The sequence below is a fragment of the Grampus griseus genome, assembly GCF_964374135.1.
Source record: "Grampus griseus genome assembly, chromosome: 20".
NCBI lineage: Eukaryota > Metazoa > Chordata > Mammalia > Artiodactyla > Delphinidae > Grampus > Grampus griseus.
The window spans coordinates 55,108,175-55,126,957 of record NC_139014.1 but is presented as its reverse complement, the minus strand read 5'-3'; the positions used below and the strand labels follow the sequence as shown (position 1 = coordinate 55,126,957).

General features: G+C 32.6%; 2 protein-coding genes across 2 annotated transcripts in view; one reads left to right on the top strand and one right to left on the bottom strand.

Annotated features, from left to right (window-relative positions):
• Positions 1–13,998, top strand: part of CRLF3 (cytokine receptor like factor 3) — a 59,323-nt gene extending 45,325 nt beyond the window's left edge. The window contains exon 8 of the mRNA XM_082678374.1: positions 13,779–13,998. Coding sequence (XP_082534500.1) covers positions 13,779–13,855 — 77 coding nt within the window. The 3' untranslated portion in view covers positions 13,856–13,998. The remainder of the gene's footprint in view (positions 1–13,778) is intronic.
• Positions 1–18,783, bottom strand: part of SUZ12 (SUZ12 polycomb repressive complex 2 subunit) — a gene marked incomplete at its 5' end in the record, with an annotated part of 39,000 nt that overhangs the window by 2,383 nt on the left and 17,834 nt on the right. Inside the window, 10 exons of the mRNA XM_082678372.1 lie at positions 1,626–1,705; positions 2,196–2,394; positions 2,776–2,933; positions 3,419–3,562; positions 3,785–3,876; positions 5,369–5,546; positions 8,948–9,053; positions 13,260–13,353; positions 14,472–14,703; positions 16,475–16,560. Of these exons, the coding sequence (XP_082534498.1) occupies positions 1,626–1,705; positions 2,196–2,394; positions 2,776–2,933; positions 3,419–3,562; positions 3,785–3,876; positions 5,369–5,546; positions 8,948–9,053; positions 13,260–13,353; positions 14,472–14,703; positions 16,475–16,560 (1,369 nt within the window). The remainder of the gene's footprint in view (positions 1–1,625; positions 1,706–2,195; positions 2,395–2,775; positions 2,934–3,418; positions 3,563–3,784; positions 3,877–5,368; positions 5,547–8,947; positions 9,054–13,259; positions 13,354–14,471; positions 14,704–16,474; positions 16,561–18,783) is intronic.

Sequence of the window (18,783 nt, the reverse complement as noted above, 5' to 3'; positions counted from 1 at the left end):
AACACAAAACATCAATAGCAATACAAAGCATTTCTGTCAAATGCCACAGTGATAACCATTATAGAACATTAAGACTATATCCAAATTCAGTTAAGTGATGACTTAACAAGTAGTAAAACTATAGTGAGTCTGAGATTCAATCACCTGAATGAGCTTACAGTCTTAGAAATTTAAACATTTAATTTAACCAGAACTTAAATAGATGTCATTTCTGGTTTTCCTAACGAAATTAGGAACTCAGCAGTTAAAAGTATAAAATATTTTCTCTTGCCAGCACCACTTTTATTAACTATATAATACTATTCTCTCAGTTTCCTATATCAGAAGCAGTGTTTCCTCTACATTCAGTTCATGGTAAACCTCTGAAAAGATGAAGATGTCACAACAAATGTGGTACAGTGTGATTGTTTTGGTGGAAAGCAATGAATAAAATTTGAGAGAAGCAAATTAAAATTGGAGAAGGCTGCTCAGTTACCCACTGAAACTTGAGACTCTAACAGAGCCTGTAAAAGCCTGCCTGCAGATCTGATAAAATCCGAATAGTTTACCAAATACCTGCCAGTCTGTAATGCCAGTGTATCATGAACCCAGTAGTTGTTATGCTAACAGATTTCGATCAGGAATTAAAACAGAACTCAATTAAGTAATCTGACTAAAATTCTATCTTGAAACTGGCATATCAGGACAAAAGGAAAAACAGATTTCAGGCAAGCCTCCATATACATACTTTACTCTTAACTGAGTTTTAGTGACTAGACCAGGGATCAGGCAAATATTTTCTGTAAAAGGCTAGATAGTAAATATTTTAGGCTTTGCAAGCCATATATGATCTCTGTTGTCTTCCTCTTTTTAATTTTTTACAACCCACTAAAAATGTGAAGACTACTCTTAGCTCAAAGCAGTTTACAAAAAAAAAGGCTATAGGCCATGCACCCAGATATCTGGACTAGAAGTTATGTACCAACTCCTCTTCACTCCCCAAGAGTAAGGAAACAAAAGTGCCCTCTCCCACTTATTTCATTTAACTATAAATGAAAAAACCTTACATTGCTTGTGCTATACAAGAAAGCCTTATATGAGGATCTAATACTAATGAAGGTAGAGAAGAAAAATATATGTACTGACAGGTAAAAGTTCACATAGGGAAGGAAGCAGATCTGCAGGAAAAACAATGCTTCAGCCACAAAGGCACAAGAAATAAGGATCGTTCTACCTTGAGCTTTATGAAATGGTAATAAGAAATCAGAAAAGCTGCTTATATTTTATTCTGAATAAGCAATTTTTAAAAATTGTGGCAATAAGTGTGATAAAGTTTCCAGGAATTCCAGGTATGTAGCACATGGCATATTATTTATGTATCCCCTAGCAATAAAAGGAATAAACATTGGATTATTATTTTTTTTAAAAAAGGACATTAAATAAAAACCTGCTGTTAGATGGAGCTAGCACCTTCCTTAAACATTCTTTGAGGATAACCATTTTTTCTTTATAATACTTGAATTAGGATATTTAGGACAAATTATATCTAAACAGAATTTTAAGTAAGATTCTAACAGATTTATAGAATGTGAAGCAACAAAAAGAACGTAAAGGAAGTGGAATATCTGAATTTAGAAATACCCTACCCATGCTTCATGACATGGAGATTCCAGAGTTTCATCACTTCTTTCTCTCCTTCATTAACATCAGAAAATTCCTCAATTTGCTTTAAAAAGAAAAAAGAGAAAAAGAAAAAATATCTGTTAGATACAGAATAAGTATAATTGGTATTTCTAAGAAAAAATTGTGAGAATGTCAAAAACAGAATTTTTTGCAACTAAAAATACCACAACTTATTTATATAGCAAAGTGGCAATGTTTCTTAAAATCATCTGTTTAGGTAGTAACTTTAAAAGGGAAATTCTATGTTATGACAATAGTTACCTTTAAATAAAATGAAAAACACAATACAGAATCACAAGAAGAAAATCTGTATTTCCTTTAGTTGGTTACTGTTAAAATGACACAATTATAAAAATTGTAGATTCCTGAATTCCTTAATTTAGAAAAAGCTCCTTTACACTAAATCAAAATGTAATTCATATTAAACAATTATTAGTTTTCAAACAAAAATCATTTAATCATAAAATTCTAAAGTCATTGTCAACGATGATGATGATGATAACAGCAACAACAATAATAATAATAATAATTACAGTAATGGTTTTTTCTCTTAGCCATTCAGGATCTTTTTCATCTTCACTATCTACTTCCATTTCTTGTGGACGGAGAGGTAAACAAGTATCACTATGGAAATACAGGCGATTGTGTCCACTACTGTATGTTCGTTGCTGTTCCACTTCTCCATCTTCAGATTCAAGAAATTCAGACATGCTTGCTTTTGTTCGTTTTGGCCTAATGAAAAGCAATGTTGATGTAATGTTAAGTAACACAGAGAAGGCTCACACCCCCCAAATAGAGTACATTCCATTCCTACAGGTTTCTACCTAGGTATGCACACACAAACTTCCACTGGGAGACACTTGAATCCCCCTATAACCACTAGAGCAGTGGCAACATTAACAACACAGGAAAAAGCTGTAAGGAGCAAGTGAGAAAACCTCTGTAGAAACAGGAGCCGAGGGAGGGTTACACAGCAGTATACCACCCCAGAGACTTAGCTAATACTGAAATAAGGATTCCACCTAAATGTAGCTTTGTCTGGCTTCCTTTTATTCCTCCAACATCATCAATAGAAGTCAGAATAAATTTTTGTCGTATGACTTTTTTACCTACCTGCACACAAGAATGTGTGTGATAGGTGTTCTCTTTACTGGTCCATTGCGACTAAAAGCAAATCCAGGTTGGCGATGAATATCCTGAGGATTTCCTGCATAGGAGCCATCATAACACTCGTTGATAGAAACATCTATCCTAGCACCTTTTGGATGATACTGTAACAAAAATGGCAAGGTGTTTAGGAAAAGAAAATATTAATTATCCTAACTTAAATACCTATCCTTCCAACTTAATTAACTAAAAAGTACTTGTGGGTTCTTAATGTTTCAAAAACTAAAATACGCTAGGCATACCAGCATGGTGAACAGGAAGTCAGAAGACCTGGAGTCAAAAAGATCTGTGTTATAATCCTGGCTATGCCATTTACTGGCTTGGTAACTTCGTACAAATGATTTCTTGACTGAGCAAGGATAAGGAAATTACCACTTAATTCAGAGCTGGTGTGAGGATTATGTGAGTCATTATAGGTGTACTGTGCAAATATACATAAACTCTGAATCATTCATTCACTGTTAATTCATGCATAAGCAATCCATCAGTGTAGAGATTTTGGTATTTTGCACAAAGTACAATTTCTGAAAGTCAAATTGTATTATAATGTATAATATATTATGAGTAAGAAAAGATGAAAGTCACTCACCACATAGTTGAAGATAAACCTGCTATGGCAGAGTTTAAGATGTTTGAGCAAGCTGTAGAGTTTGCGGCAGTTCAGAGTGCACCAAGGGCAATGCAGGTCATCTCTTGCTTCAGTTTGCTGTCTTGTATTGTTGTTATAAAGGAACTTTAAAAATAACAGAAGACAAAAAGAAGAACAGCAAATCTCCACTTACATATCTCAAGTTATTTTGTTTCAATATTACCTTTAAAAATAGTTAAAACAATTTAAAAGGAAAATCAAGTCAGAGGCATTCTTCTTATTTAAATAGCCAAAATACTTCAGATATAACATGCAAAACCAAGGCATCTCGTGATTACTTAAAAAAGAAGGGTCAGCTATGTTTACCTGATAAAATATTCTTAATTTTTGTCGGTTTTCATTTGAAGTATCTTTTTCTTTTCTTGTTTGCAGATCTGTAGTCAACGATTCTTTAACAGCTGAAAACATATACTTTTATATTTAATGAAAATAGTTGCTTCTTAAAAGTGAAGTAATACATCTTGTGAAAATAATTAAACAATAAAGGTTTCACAAAATTCTTCTTGTGGTATTTAATACAATGTTTGTTCTCACCCTCAACTGATGTTCAGGGGAACAATCCCCTTAATCAGCAACCCTAATCAGATAGTAAGGTCTTTATTGGCAGGAGCCATTTTTTTTTTCCTTTAAAAACCACCTATAATGTCCTAAAACATTCTAAAAGTAACCCCAAGTAATTATTATATGTAGTCACTGTAATGCTTTCAGCACTTTGAGGTCAGAGTATGGTTTTGATTGGACTTTGTATTCCCAGTGCACAGCAGTGAGCAGATATCCACTAAATGTTGTTTAACAGAAATTAAATTAAAGTGATTGCACTAATATCATTCCAAATCCAAAAGATAATCATTTGTTAATAATTCCAGTGTATTACTTCACTGACTTAAAAATAAAAATTTTTATTTCCTCTGACATAAGTAATCATTTCGTATGTACAATTTTGTATAAAACTCTTCTTCTCAGTTTCTTTGAAACTCTTTTATCTACTTGGCCACAGAATTCTTTGAGAAGTGCCCAGACCACAATTTACTTGGGAAATCTTTCCTCTGACATGGGTCATTTCTTTTATCTCTTGAATCTGACTTACAGTGACCTGCACACAATTAATGGACATGAGTGGTATATATCAAAGACAGCTGTCTTAAGCCTTCTGCCTTCTTAAACAGTCTTAGATAAAAACATACGGATGCTCTCAGGTCAAGGACAGTGTTCTTATCAGACAGATAAACAAAATGAAAGAATACTGCAACCTGGGCCTTAGCAGAACTAACTGCTACAATTTGTAAATGTTTTTCCTCTTAAAAATTTACTGCAAAATTTAACCTGGTAAAATTCAGGTTATGATGATCCTTTTCCAGCCCTATGTACAAACACTCTGAAATAATGAAGTCACTTCCATAACATAAACAAATTTTTATATGAATTTTTAAAAGCATACAGTTCCAAAGCCCTTTAAAGCTGCAATTCCAACATCTAAAAAGCTCTGAAAAACAATCATTTTCTCATGAGTTTATTTATTTAATTTATTTAATGGAGACAAATTTATTTAATTTATTTAATGGAGACAAATTTATTTAATGGAAAAACCCTAAACTGACATAAGGCTATCTATAAACCTCATTTGGAGGTGTTATATAGTATACGACATATATCCTATATACTATACCACACTTATAAAATTAAAGAAACCAAAAAACCCCAAAATTCCCACATACATCTGGCACAAAGGTTTTGAATAAAGGACTAATAATAGGAGAACCCTAATTTACTCACAATATACCTAATAAGTCAAATAATATTTCCCAAAGATTACTGGAGCAAAACAAAAACTAATCTAAAGCCTAAGTCCTAACTCTGCAAAGCATTATTTTGACAGCAAAGTTTTCATACCAATAGTTTGAGTAGGTTTAACTGAACCAGGCTTGTTTTCTTGATGGAGACTCTCTGAATTTCTAGTGGCAAGAGGTTTGGCGATAGGAGCTGTAGATTTATCATTGGTCTCTCCTGTCCAACGAAGAGTGAACTGCAACGTAGGTCCCTGAGAAAATGTTTCAAATGGAGGCAGTCTCTTAAAAAGAAAAAACATGAAAACAGTGAAGATTCCAAATAATGAACTGAAAGAAATTGTAGGAGTAAAAAGAAAATATTTATTATGACATGTTAATGTGAATTTGACTTAAGAGATTTTTCCTTAAAAACCCCAAATGCCTACATGGATGGCCAGGCAAATAAAATAATGTACAGTGCAGTAGAGCCTGTAGTACTGGAGGGCTCAGACTGTCTACAAGAGTGACTACTTATTGGCAATTGCTGAATTGTTGCCCCATACAAACAATAGCCCAACACAGCCAGATTTTCAGATCTTTTTCCAAGTTTCCAAGAGAAATATTCCAATTTTTATTTGTTGGTAATTTAAAAATTAAAACAAAAAACTAAAAACTATGATACCCAAAGCCTGCTGGTCTGCAACCTCTCTTAGATGACCAATTACTTTTTGTGTGTAAACTGAATGATTATTAAAACAATTAGTAATTTTCCTTGACTTCTCTCAGCTTCACTGACTGCCCTTACTTCTCTTCTTCGGATTTTAGGACACTGAACTATCTTGGATTTCCTCCTCCACCTCTAGTCACTTATAAAACCACTCTTCTCTTGGCCTCCTTAATTCCTAGCTAACATTTAGCCATATGCCTGAGTCTTTCACCCATCCTCAAGGATTTACCCATTAGACAGATGATCCCAAATTGGTTCTCCATTCTTTATACTTGAGCTCTAAACACTGCCACTTGGATATCAAGGTCACCCTGAACTAAAATATGTTTTTAGACGTGAACGTATTATCTTTTCTTTCCTTCTCAGGCACAATTATTTTTGTTCCAAGCATTATCAGTCTACTGGTGACCCTAAACTAAAAATTTCAGAATTACACTTGACCCCTATTCTTGCTTCTGCTTTTCTTACATAATCATCAAGTATAGATCCTTACTATCTTATTAGTACAGTATCTTAGCTGCTCTCCCAGCTTCTAATTTTTACTTCCCAATCCATATCCAAATAATCTTCTGAAAGACTGCTTTCATGCTATTCCCTTTTACAGAAACGTTCAATGGGCTCCTATTTATTTTTACTGCCACACAAGTCTAATCTCCCTGTACATCTTTATTACAAATAATCCTCTTAAAACTATAATTTTAGATGGAATGAAGTGAAAGTGTAATCATATAAACCAATTTTGACCCAGTGAGTCCATATCTAGGAATTTATCTTATAAAAATACTTGCAATGCAAAAAGATACATGTATGGGTTGGCCAAAAAGTTCGTTCGGGTTTTCCATTAAGATCTTACAGAAAAACCTGAACGAACTTTTTGGTCAACCCAATACAAGTATACTCACTACAACATTTTTGAAAATGTAAAAAAAATTAAAATAATCAAATTATCCATTGAAGTGACACTGGTTTAGTAAATTATGGGACATTATTTAAAAGAATAACACAGAGCTGTTAAAAAGAAGCAAATCTATATGACCTGACTTAAAAGGATACCCATTTCATATTGCCTCAATTTCTTGGGAAAACCCAACAACTCATATAATAATCCTTATTTTCCCATGGATAAATGTAACAAACTTTAAAAAAGAAATTTAAAACAAAGATAATAAATACCTGCAGAAAATTCAACCACTGTAGATACGTATAAAGAAATAAAAATTATTTAAAATCCCATCACCTAGAGGTAACCACTATTATGATTAATTTTATAAAAGGTGGATGTATTATTACATAAAAATTAAATATCATGGGGATCTTCTTGTCAAAGTATTGTTCTTTCAATGGCTATCTTTTTAGAGTTAAAGGTGTTTCCAATTTTTCACTATTTAAAATTTTCAGGCAAGACTTGTAATCTACATCTTTTCAGTTAAACAGTTACTACCTTGTGACAAAACTGTAGAATGAAAATTAACTGTTACATAAAACTTAATAATTATATACACAATTAAAATTATTATTCGTATCGCCAGTCTGCCCTCCAATAAGGTTATACCAACTTATTCTTACATTAAAGCATTATTTGAGAGCATGTGTTCTCATGTCTCCAACTAGAAACTGTCAACCCTTTTTAACTGTTGTCAAACTAGTAGTCAAAAGTAGTATCTCTGATTTTGTTTGCATCTTTGAATACTAGTAAGGCTGAATATCTTTTTAAAAGCTTACTGGTCATCTATATTTGTTGCTTTAAGAACTGTCAGACTATTCTTTATCCATTTTTTCTAATTAGATTGCTTATGTTTTTATTAACTGCATATTCATATTAGCCTTTTGTTATGTTACAAATATTAGCCCCAGTCCATCATTTGCTTTTAACTTTAGATTTGTGCAGTATACGATTCACTTTAGTCATTTTTATTTTATGCTTTCTAGCTTTTGTAGCATACCTAGAAGGGCTTTTCCTCATAGCAAGATTAATATTCACCTATATTTTTTTCTGAAGTTATACAGTGTTAATTTTCACATTTACATTTATGAGCCTTCTGGAATTTATTAGGTCTAAGTTTATTTCCAGAAAGCTAGAGGCCAATTCTGTCACATGGATAATGAACAGTTTATCTTTCCCACACAGATCTAACACCAATTTTATCATAGATTAAATTTAAAATATACAGGAAACTATTTCAAGACTACGCTTCAGTGATGTGCTTATCTATTGCTAAGATTTTACCATAAATTTAAGTTCTTTTAACTTTATACTATGTTCTATTATCTGGTAAGTAAAGGTTCTCAGAAAACTTTTCCATAATTTTCCTTAGTATAATTACATATTGTTCTAGGTTAACTTGAGACTAATTTTTTTAAGGCTTAAAAAAAAATCAGGATTTTGCTTGTGCTGGTACACTGATCTAATATATTTAGAAATAAATGACATTAGTATTCTGCTGAGTCTGCCTATCCAAGAAATGTATGTATGCCTATTTATTTTTTTAAGTCTCTTAGAAGAGTTATTTTAAGCCTGCTTCATCTAAGATTTGAAGATTTCTTGATAAATTTATTAGTCATATGTTACCTGCTGTTACTATGAATGGAATTTAAAATATCAGTTAACATTTATTGAGCACTTATTTTATGCCAGGCACGGTGCTAAGCATCTTTAATCATTTCATTTAACCCATCAATTCTATGCCTCGTTTCACAAATGAGAAAACCGAGACACACAGGGGATTAAGTAATTTGCCAGATGCCACATAGCTAGGAGTGGAGATTTGAAGCTGGCAGTATGGTTCCAAGGATGATGCTTTCCATTAAATACTCTGACTAGATAATTCTGACTTGTGTTTTTCAAAGTATAAAAAAAAGGACTCTTCCTTCCAACATGAATTCCTTCCAATGTGAATTTGCATTTGGGGAAGAAAACATCAATCAAAAATGGGAGTTCATAACTATAACGTGCTCAGTCTTCTAAGTAGTCCATACCTTCCCATCAAGAATAGTCTCCCATGTTGCTCTTTTCTTGCTTATTGGACATTCTTCCATTTCCTGCATGGCTACTTCATATTCCCCATCTAAAAGCTGTAAGCGCCTGTTAGACAAACACATACACTTTAAAGTAACCTGAGTATTATTGTAAGTACACAAATTCTACATCTTTAGATTTATACTAAAAAGCATTTATTAAATTTATAAACTAGCTTACATACCCAACAAGACTTAAAAATATACCTACACTCCATTCCTGACAAAAGAAATTTTAATGATTTGTACTGATAATTATTACTAGAGGATTATTTCATTACTGTAGCTACTCAGATGTAACTTTAAACACTTAAAGTATAATATGCCTAAGGTCTTAAAACTTGCTAAGTTTTAAACGTTAAGTATAAAGCATGTGTGCAGGCTTTATACTTTTAAAAACAAGGTAACAACGGTGTTACAATACTTGCCTTAGGGAACCGCTAAGAATTATGTCTCTGTTACCTTTAACTACTGTAAGTACTTGAACTACAATTCTTGACTTTTATACTTGAACAGTAAACTAATTAACTGTAAGATCCTGGGGGGCACCTGGCACATATAGGTGCTCAATAAACATTTCATAGGTGAATGAATAAATGGAATACTGGTTGAATCAAAGAATCGATTAAATTCTACCCATACTCACAGTATAGTTTTAATGTGTGTGTACATATCTGTGTGTGTATACATAGTTTATGTTATTTTTTCCATACAATTAAACACTACTAACCTAAATACCATTCTTCAACCATACTCAATAATTAATTGTATATCAAGAATCTGGCATCTCTTCATCAGTCTTAGAGAAATTCTGTTAGGTGGTATTAGCTGACATTTATTGAGTGCTTACTATGTGCCAGGCACTATTTTAGACTTTACAGAGTTCATTTAATCTTCCCAACACCTCTATGAAGTAGATGCTATTACTCCATTGTGCAGAAGAAACTGAGGCATAGAGAGGGTTAAATAACTTGCCTTAAGATGACACAGTGAGTAGCCAGAGCTAGCAACAGAATCTAGGTAATCTGTCTCCAAAGTCTGACTCTTAACACCGAATGATTTTGAGCCTTAAGAATTTTTGTCTTTATGCTGTGCTACTGAATTTATTCTACTTCATAATATATCAACAAGGCTGTTCAACTTAATATTTTTAGAATATTAATTCTAAAAATAATTTTATTTTATTTACTAATTTGAATAGGTAATACATTAGTATGCTTCTAAAATGGAAAGGACTTTTCCTCCTGCATGTTTACATGACTACATAATATTCTATTTTATGGCTGAACACGTGACAGCTACAATCCAATGTACTCTCCTACCTGTAGTGTATGAAGAGGCCCTTTTCCCCCACAGCCTCATCAACAGTGCTTTATCAAGTTTTTTGATATCTGTCAAACTGGTAAGTGAAAAAATGACATCTCAGTGTACTTTTATATTCAGATGTTTTACCTTTTAGTTGTTTAAAAACCATATATATTTTCTTTTCTTGTAAACATTTTCATGATATCCCTTCCTCATTCTTCTATTGGCCTGTGATTTTCTTTTTACTTAGTATAATCTTTTTATATTAAAGGAATGAGGCATCTATCTATACATTATGAGTTGAAATTAATTTTCTCCTGACTTGTCATCTTTATTTTGACTTGGCTTATGATGGCGTTTTTGTTTTCAGAAGAAGTTTTTTAATTTCACTCCATATTTCATACTCTTTCAATATGGCTTTTTAATTTTGGTTATTCTTTAAGGAGACTTTAGCTTCTCAGAGATTATAAAAAGAATTTTTATAACATCTAACTCCTCAGATCTTGGTTGGCAAATACTTCTCCTCTACTGAAAGAACTACGACCCTTTGAAGAAATAGCCAATTCCAGAGCAGAGGTAGGAAAAGGAGAATGTAAAGCCTGGAATATCTAGAATATTCCACAAAACAAGGAAATAAATAAATAAAAACAAGTCAAACGGACTTAGGAGCCTGCTTGGAAGGGCTCCTCCTGACAAAATTTGGGACAATTTGAGCACTAAAATAGCAACATCAATAGATTAAAACAGACTGAATAAAACTGGAATTTGTTAATCCATACTGATTAAAAAAAAAAAGGTTGAGAGAAGGAACGCTCTTCTTCACAGAAAAATGCCAACAAACCAAACATGGAAGAACTGATAGAAAGTTACCATGTGGCCACAGCCACAGAATAATTTACTCAAGTAAGAATCATCAATGGATGCTAAACTATTGCGTTAAAAAAAAAAGACTTGGGAGCAAAAGGACATTTATCCAGTTTCATGTATTAATTATTACAGGTTGCATATTAATTAATTAAAGTGAAAAGGGACCATTAAAATGGAGAAATATGGTAAATACCACTTTAGCCAAGTGATCAAACCTAATATCAGCTGTGTTTGTGACGTGCACAAAGAACACATCACCAATTAGTGTTCCTGCCCAAAATGTTTAACCCGAATCTAAATATAAAGAAACAATCACAAAAGTCCAAATTGAAAGACATTCTGCAAAACTACAGGCCTGTATTTAAAGTGTTGTTATAAAAGGCAAAAAAAAAAAAAAAAAAGGCTGGAAAACTGTTCCAAATTGAAGGAGACTGAATAGATATGGCAACTGACACAGAGCGCAATCCTTGACTGGGGTGAGTGGGGAACAGAAAAGGACATTATCGAGGAAACTGGGGAGAGAGTATTGTATTTTTTGTATCATGTTAAATTTCCTGAATATGATAGGCGTACGGTGGTTATGGAGGGAAATGTCCTTGCTCTTAGGAGATATACGCTGAATGAAGTGTTTATGAATAAGGAATGAAATCCAGCGTCATGATCTAACCCTCAAATGGTTTGTCACAAAAATACACTCACAAATAAAGCAAATGTGGTAAAATGTTAACAACTGATGAATCTAGGTGAAGGGTACATGGGTATTAATTACTACCTGTATTGTTCTTTCAACTTTTTTATAGGTTTGGAAATTTTCAAAAGAAGGTGGGAGAAAATTCTCCCATGATTTCCTCTTGGTACTTTTTAAAAAAAGCAGTTTTTTTGTTTTAACGTACAAGGAATATGTTAATATAAGGTAGAAAGAATTCTTAAAAGAATATAATGTACCCCTTCCCTCATGCTGCCTAAAATATATAGAACATTTACCAACACTGATGAAGCCCAGTGTGCAACAACAGCCTAATTGCTTCTCCCACAGACACAACCCCTATCTCCTAGCATATATGTTTCTGTTGTTCTCCATTTAAATTTCTGATCCACATTCAAATTTCTGACTTTAAAAAAAACACTATATTGGTTTCTGCCGGTAACATTAAGTGACATTAAGTGATATATTCTATGACAATATGGTAGCAAAATCCATGGCATTATTCCTAATCACCTTTGCTTTCCCATTAAAAGCCCTATAACCTTTCTTTACCCTAGCGGCTAATAAGTGGATTACATTAAAACAACAATTTACTTTTTAAAGAGCAGGAGAAACACACTAATTGCTTTTCTTGGCTCTTTCTCCTATACCTAACAGTGAACTGTGTTAACTACCAGTGAGCAGCCTAGGACAAGAAATCATGACGTATTATAGGTTTCATCCTCCAACCCTATCAAAAAAGAATGCTGTATTTGCTTCCCAGAGGTTCTTTTACTGGCACTAAGATGCTTCATTCCCAAACGAAAACCGTAGAGATGATTATACATCCAAGTGTTCCTTGCTACCTTGTGCCAAATGCACACAGAGCCACACAATGATGATTACACACACTTTTCTTCCTTAACTCTAGTAAATACATAATCTCAAGATTTGCACGGGGCCCACTTTATTCAGCTCTCTGCTCAAATATGACCTTTTCTCAGAGGCTTTCTCTACAAAAACCACCATTTATTCTCTTTATTCTTCTTCACAGCATTCCCACTAAGTGACATTAGTTGATACAATTTTGGGGGGTGGTGTCTGTTTCCTCCACTAGAAGTTAAGCTCCATGAGGGCAGGGGTTTTGTTGCCTTCTCACCGCCTAAAACAATGTCTGACAAAGAGGAGACACTCAGAAAATACTAGCTGAATAAACAATCTTAACTGAGCCGTTCAAATAGTTCCTCATATGTGTTTATTGCTTTCTACGTGATAAAGTTCAGTATTTGCAAATTTCTTTTTTCATCCATAAGAATAAAGAGAAACAAAGGCAAAGAAACAGTATCACCACTATATTCTGCTTCAAAATAAAAACATTTCTAAAACATGGGAGCCTTGCTTGTCCATCAACATTACCTGTTTTTATCAAATACTGTCATTTGTGCAACAAATGTTTTTTCCCCATCTTCACGATTTCGTTTTCTTCTAGCTGGAAGTTCTTCACTGACATCTGAATTTGACAAACATTTCTCATGAATCAAATATTCAAGCAAAAACATACTTATGATATATAGTCCCTTCACATAACATACTACATTTATCCCAAATGAGGTACAAATAAACTTAAGTTACAATATAATAATATCCAAACACTCTTCAACTTTACATCTCAACCTTATGTGTATGTCCTTACTTTTTGATATTCATTGACATTATTAATCCCACATTTTTGCAAATATTATTTTCTGTTCAGAATGATCTTTACTGCTAGGCAAGGAGAAAAAAACCCTCCTCATTCATGGTTACTTTCCAGGAACTTCAAAACTCAATGATTATTTCTTCCTGGGTGCTTCTCCCCTGAACTTCACAAATACCTCTATTATACCACATATCATTTAGCTGCAATTATATTTTATGTTTATCTCCATACTCTAGGTTATGAGCCTTTGGAAGATGGGACTGGATTTCTTAATCATCTTTGTGTCCCCAGCACCTATATGTTGTTTGAATGATCACCTCAAAGGTGGATTCAGAACTGTTGGGAGGATACAAGGATAGATGTATGGTAAGTATAATAAAATGTTAACTGTAGACTCTAAGTGGTGGGTAGATAGGTGTTCACTACCAAATTCTTTTGTCTGTTCTGTATGTATGAAATTTTTCACAATAAAATGTTGAGGGGGGAATGAATTCATTGTTTGCTGAGAGACTAATTTAAATACCAGTCTTTTCCATCCAGTGTTTATATATATATATATATATATATATATGTATTTTTTTTTTGCTGCATGAAATGTTTCATCATACAACAATGAGAATTTTACAGATTAAATACCTAGTACAACACAATAGCCAAAAGTCTAAGAGCAAGGCCAATCTACCATAAAATTAATTATCTCATTAGACTATAAGAGATTTGCAAATAAAGGCCATGCTATTAGAACACATGCATTTATTTCTAGTTCTGCACCATTTTTCCCTCTAAATAATTATGAAAATAACTAAAAAAAGAAATATTCTGTACACAATTATGAATACTACGAAGATGTATTAGTTCAATCATTTTCACTGATCACCTTAATAATCTCCAACAACAAAATCTAGTAAAATTATTAAAATAAAAATTACCAATATTTTCATTGGTTTCTCCATTAATCATTCCATTAAACTCTCTTCTTCCTGGACGAGTCACTCTAAATAGCAATGAGTAAGACTTCACCATATGGCTGTTACTAGGTTCAAATTCATTACTGGAAACTGCAAGGGACGGGAAATTTCCAGGTTTTGTTTGATTGAGGTCAGGATTCAAAGGCACCTGCTTTTTACCTGTAGGAACTTGCCTTATTGGACAACTTACATCCTGCAAAGGCAAAGATTATTATATTTATTTATGCATATGCAATTGTAAGAATTACAATAAAACCTCTAATCACAGCTATAGGAAATATGGTATAGGCCATGATTTCCAAATGGCATGCTAAAATTCTAACCATATGTCTGAAAATTGTGATGAAGCAAAAAGAAAATTTGGATCAACTATCTTTCAAATAATAGCATAATTGAGGATATCCTCAATATAATGAAAATAATGATATAATAGTATATCTAATATTTAGCTGATGGTCATCTGAAAGTTTTAAGTTAGAAATATAGAACTAAAACCATGCTTAAAATATTACAACTCATGTAAATTAATCTTTTCCCCTTAAACATTCTATTTTAACAAAATGACTCATAGGACTGTTAGAAATGAAAAAAGATTATTACAATAACCCCATTATCAACAACACTGAGAAATAGTAAATCCATATATTTAAATATATTGTTTATAAGAAGTAACATTAATCATCTTATGAGTAATATTCTGTAATTCTATAACTAGAGTTATGCTGAAAGAGCAAAGCTGAAAAATTGCAAGATGCAGAAGACCTTTTTAACAACAAAATATAGTACATTATTTTGGGTAACTTCTTTTTAAAAACAAACAGAATACATGCTATGGTCTTAAAATTCTGCTCTACAAGAATATAAAATGAGAAAAATAAAAGTCTCCTCCATCCCCCAGGTCTTATACTCCAGAGAAGACTAATATTAGCAATTGGTTGTATATATCCTTTGAAGAAAACATTTACGCCTATTATTTTTTTTAACACAAAAAGGACCATACTATAGTTACAGGCACATGTTTTTGCCTAAATAATAGTATTATCTTGAATTTTCACATCACTACTTGTTGTGTATGGGGGTTGGGTGGGAGCGTGGAGTATTACTAACTAACTTTATAGAGTTTTTAATACTTACACTGCTGTCTCCCATCACCTTGGTCTATTCCATACCAACGCTCTAGCACAGTTTTCACCATATCACCTTACTGTGATTGATTTTGGAAAAGCATGAGCAATCAGAACCTCTATACAGGTCATTCCATTTTTTTTTTTGGTCTCACCACATGGCTTGTGGAATTTTACTTCCCCAACCAGGGATCGAGCCCAGGCCCCCTGCAGTGGGAGCATGAAATCCTAACCACTGGACCGCCAGGGAATTCCCGCCCATTCTTAAAATACCCAAGGACTTAAGGCTACTAAAAGTATATCTGTTGGCTTTGGTGGGTTGCCCAGGAAATTTAACCACCATAATACTTGTTTCCATGGTGAAATGATTTCCTCTTATAAATAAAAATTTGAAGCAATATATTTATAAGTTAATGGCTGATAATGCTAGAAACAGAAATTTCTTTGCCTGAGAGTAGTGTTACAAGATAATCCTTTTGGGAAAAACTCTCTCTTAGCCCTTATTTAAAACATTAATGTGTACAAATAGCTAAAACAAATAAGCTAAGAGACTAGAGTGGCAGGAAGCAACTGAATTTATGTCCTAAGATGCTAAAAGATAGCTTCTTCCCTTCACTGTCATACTCCTGTAACAGAAAGTTTTATGCAGATACCTATAGGCAGATTAGAAAAAAAATGAAGATATGGGAGGTTGGCCAAAGAGGTTATCAGTTTTACAATTCAGCCATCAACATATTTAAAAGCTTTTAAGGTTTATATGCATAAACAATATATATGCATAAACATATTCAATGAAAAAAATTATTCCATTTCATCTACCAGTATCATCCTATACATTACCTTTCTTTTTTTGTGGCAGACTTTCACAAGCAGGACTTCCAGGGTAACAGAATTTTGTTCATTTTCTGAATTTTGTGATGGCTTATCTAAATAGAAAATCAATACTTTAAAATCTATTTTACACCTGATCTTAGCCAAAAGGCTGAGAAGTGATTAAAATCTATTTTTAAAAATAGTATTCATTTTCCTAAGAAGTCTGAGAATTTACAAAAAAGACTTCCTATAATGAAGTCTTCTCAGAAGTTTACTCGTTCCTTTTTCCCAAAATCAGTTTCAAATTTGACAAATCAGTTTCAAATTTGACAAATACAGTTAAGGCTTCTTAGTAGAAAGCACAAATGAAATAGTTCAGGAGAGGTTAACACACAAAATAAACATTAAAATTTTTTTTTCCTTCTTCTAAAATCTATTAGAAAAATTATTTAGTTTAAGATACATTTAAATTGAACTGGTTACTATTTTACATATTTCATTTCATTTTGAATGCTCAGATATTTAAACTAAAAGGCTCTTTTTGTTGTTGTTGTTTTGTTCTTTTTGTTTTTGCGGTACGTGGGCCTCTCACTGTTGTAGCCTCTCCTGTTGCGGAGCACAGGCTCCGGACGCGCAGGCTCAGCGGCCATGGCTCACGGGCCCAGCCACTCCGCAGCATGTGGGATCTTCCCGGACCAGGGCACGAACCCGTGTCCCCTGCATCGGCAGGCGGACTCTCTACCACTGTGCCACCAGGGAAGCCCACTAAAAGACTCTTTGATTTGATCAAAACTTATAACCAAAGGGATTTTAAAAAGTTTTCAAAAAATATTAAACATAAAACTTGCATGCCTAAATGGGATAGCAAAAATCAAGATATTATTTACTACCTAGGGAAATCTCTTGGTTTATAATGTTTAGGAAATTTAATTTTAAAGTAATAGTCTATATTCTCTATATCAATGAACAAAGGCTTCTGCAAATTAAGGTTCCAGAATACTTCCCTACAGCTTGTCTTTAATCCCAAAGGCATTAATAGTCCAAAAAACTTAAATATTTAATCATTCATTCATCAAGTTCCTAATATATCAAACTACTATGTACTTCTATATAGTTCTCTATATATTATAGATAAATCCATAAACATATACAGAAATAAAATAATTTTTGTTCTGAGATTTTGGACAATACTTCTTTCTACTTGAAAACACTCTTCTTACTCAGGGTGTATACATAAAATACATTTCAATCAGTCTCTTGAAAGTTGCATCCAGAATAAAAATAAATTAATATACCATAAAATAACCAAATATCTAAAATGCAGTAACAAAAATACTCTCTGAACAATACTCACCATGAAAATAGTACCCTAATAATCTTTGTGTATTCAATCTAAGCAGTCTCAAGTAGTAATTGCTAAACAAAAGTCTTCATTTAAAAACAAAAGAAAAAATAATCATATTTTAGGGATTGTGATGTTGCTTTTCTATCCTGATTTCTTAAAATAAAAAACTACGAATATACCTTGAATAGACAAGGGAGGCAATATATCTGCTTCTTTCCAACTTCCACTAATTTCAAAGTTATAATGGGAAATTATTTTCTGGAAATAGAAGTATCAACAGAGTTTACTTTCTCATTTACTTCAGTAATATCAAGAAAATAAAGTTCAAGTGAATTTGTGCAATTTTTGAACTTTTTTGTCATGTAGATGGGAAAAAAGTTTATCGTACCATGTTCCAGTTAATTTCAACTAATTAATTCAAGTAAATTTAATTACTATTAATTAATCAAATAATATTAATTAGTAAGTATTATTCGATTAATATCCATAATGATTTCAGTGATGAATAATTTATATGTTTTATAGAAGCCCCTGAGAACAAAGGGCTAACAAACCTATAAAATTCAAATTATAAGCTTCTGAAGTATTAGAGTTCATGTACTTTTTAAGTATCACAGAAGACCAAGTATGATGAATGATTAGAAATATGAACTCTACAAGATGACTATAAATGATTTAGGAGGGAAAAAAACATGAAAATGCTACGGAGGTTACTTCTATATAAAAAAATAGAACAGATATAAGGCAAAACTAGAAGTAAAGTTACATTAACTGCTAATACAGGTATGACCAGACTTCAAATTTCTTACATTAAAAACCTGATTAGTTATCAAACTGTTCTAATATAACCATTCTGCTTATTATTAAACTTTGTTTCTTACTAAACAATACCAAGGATGACCAACCTGACCTGTTTCTTATAAAGGTTTTATTCCACTACATGATTATTAAAGGATACACACACAAATTTAACATGGACAAGCCTGGAGGC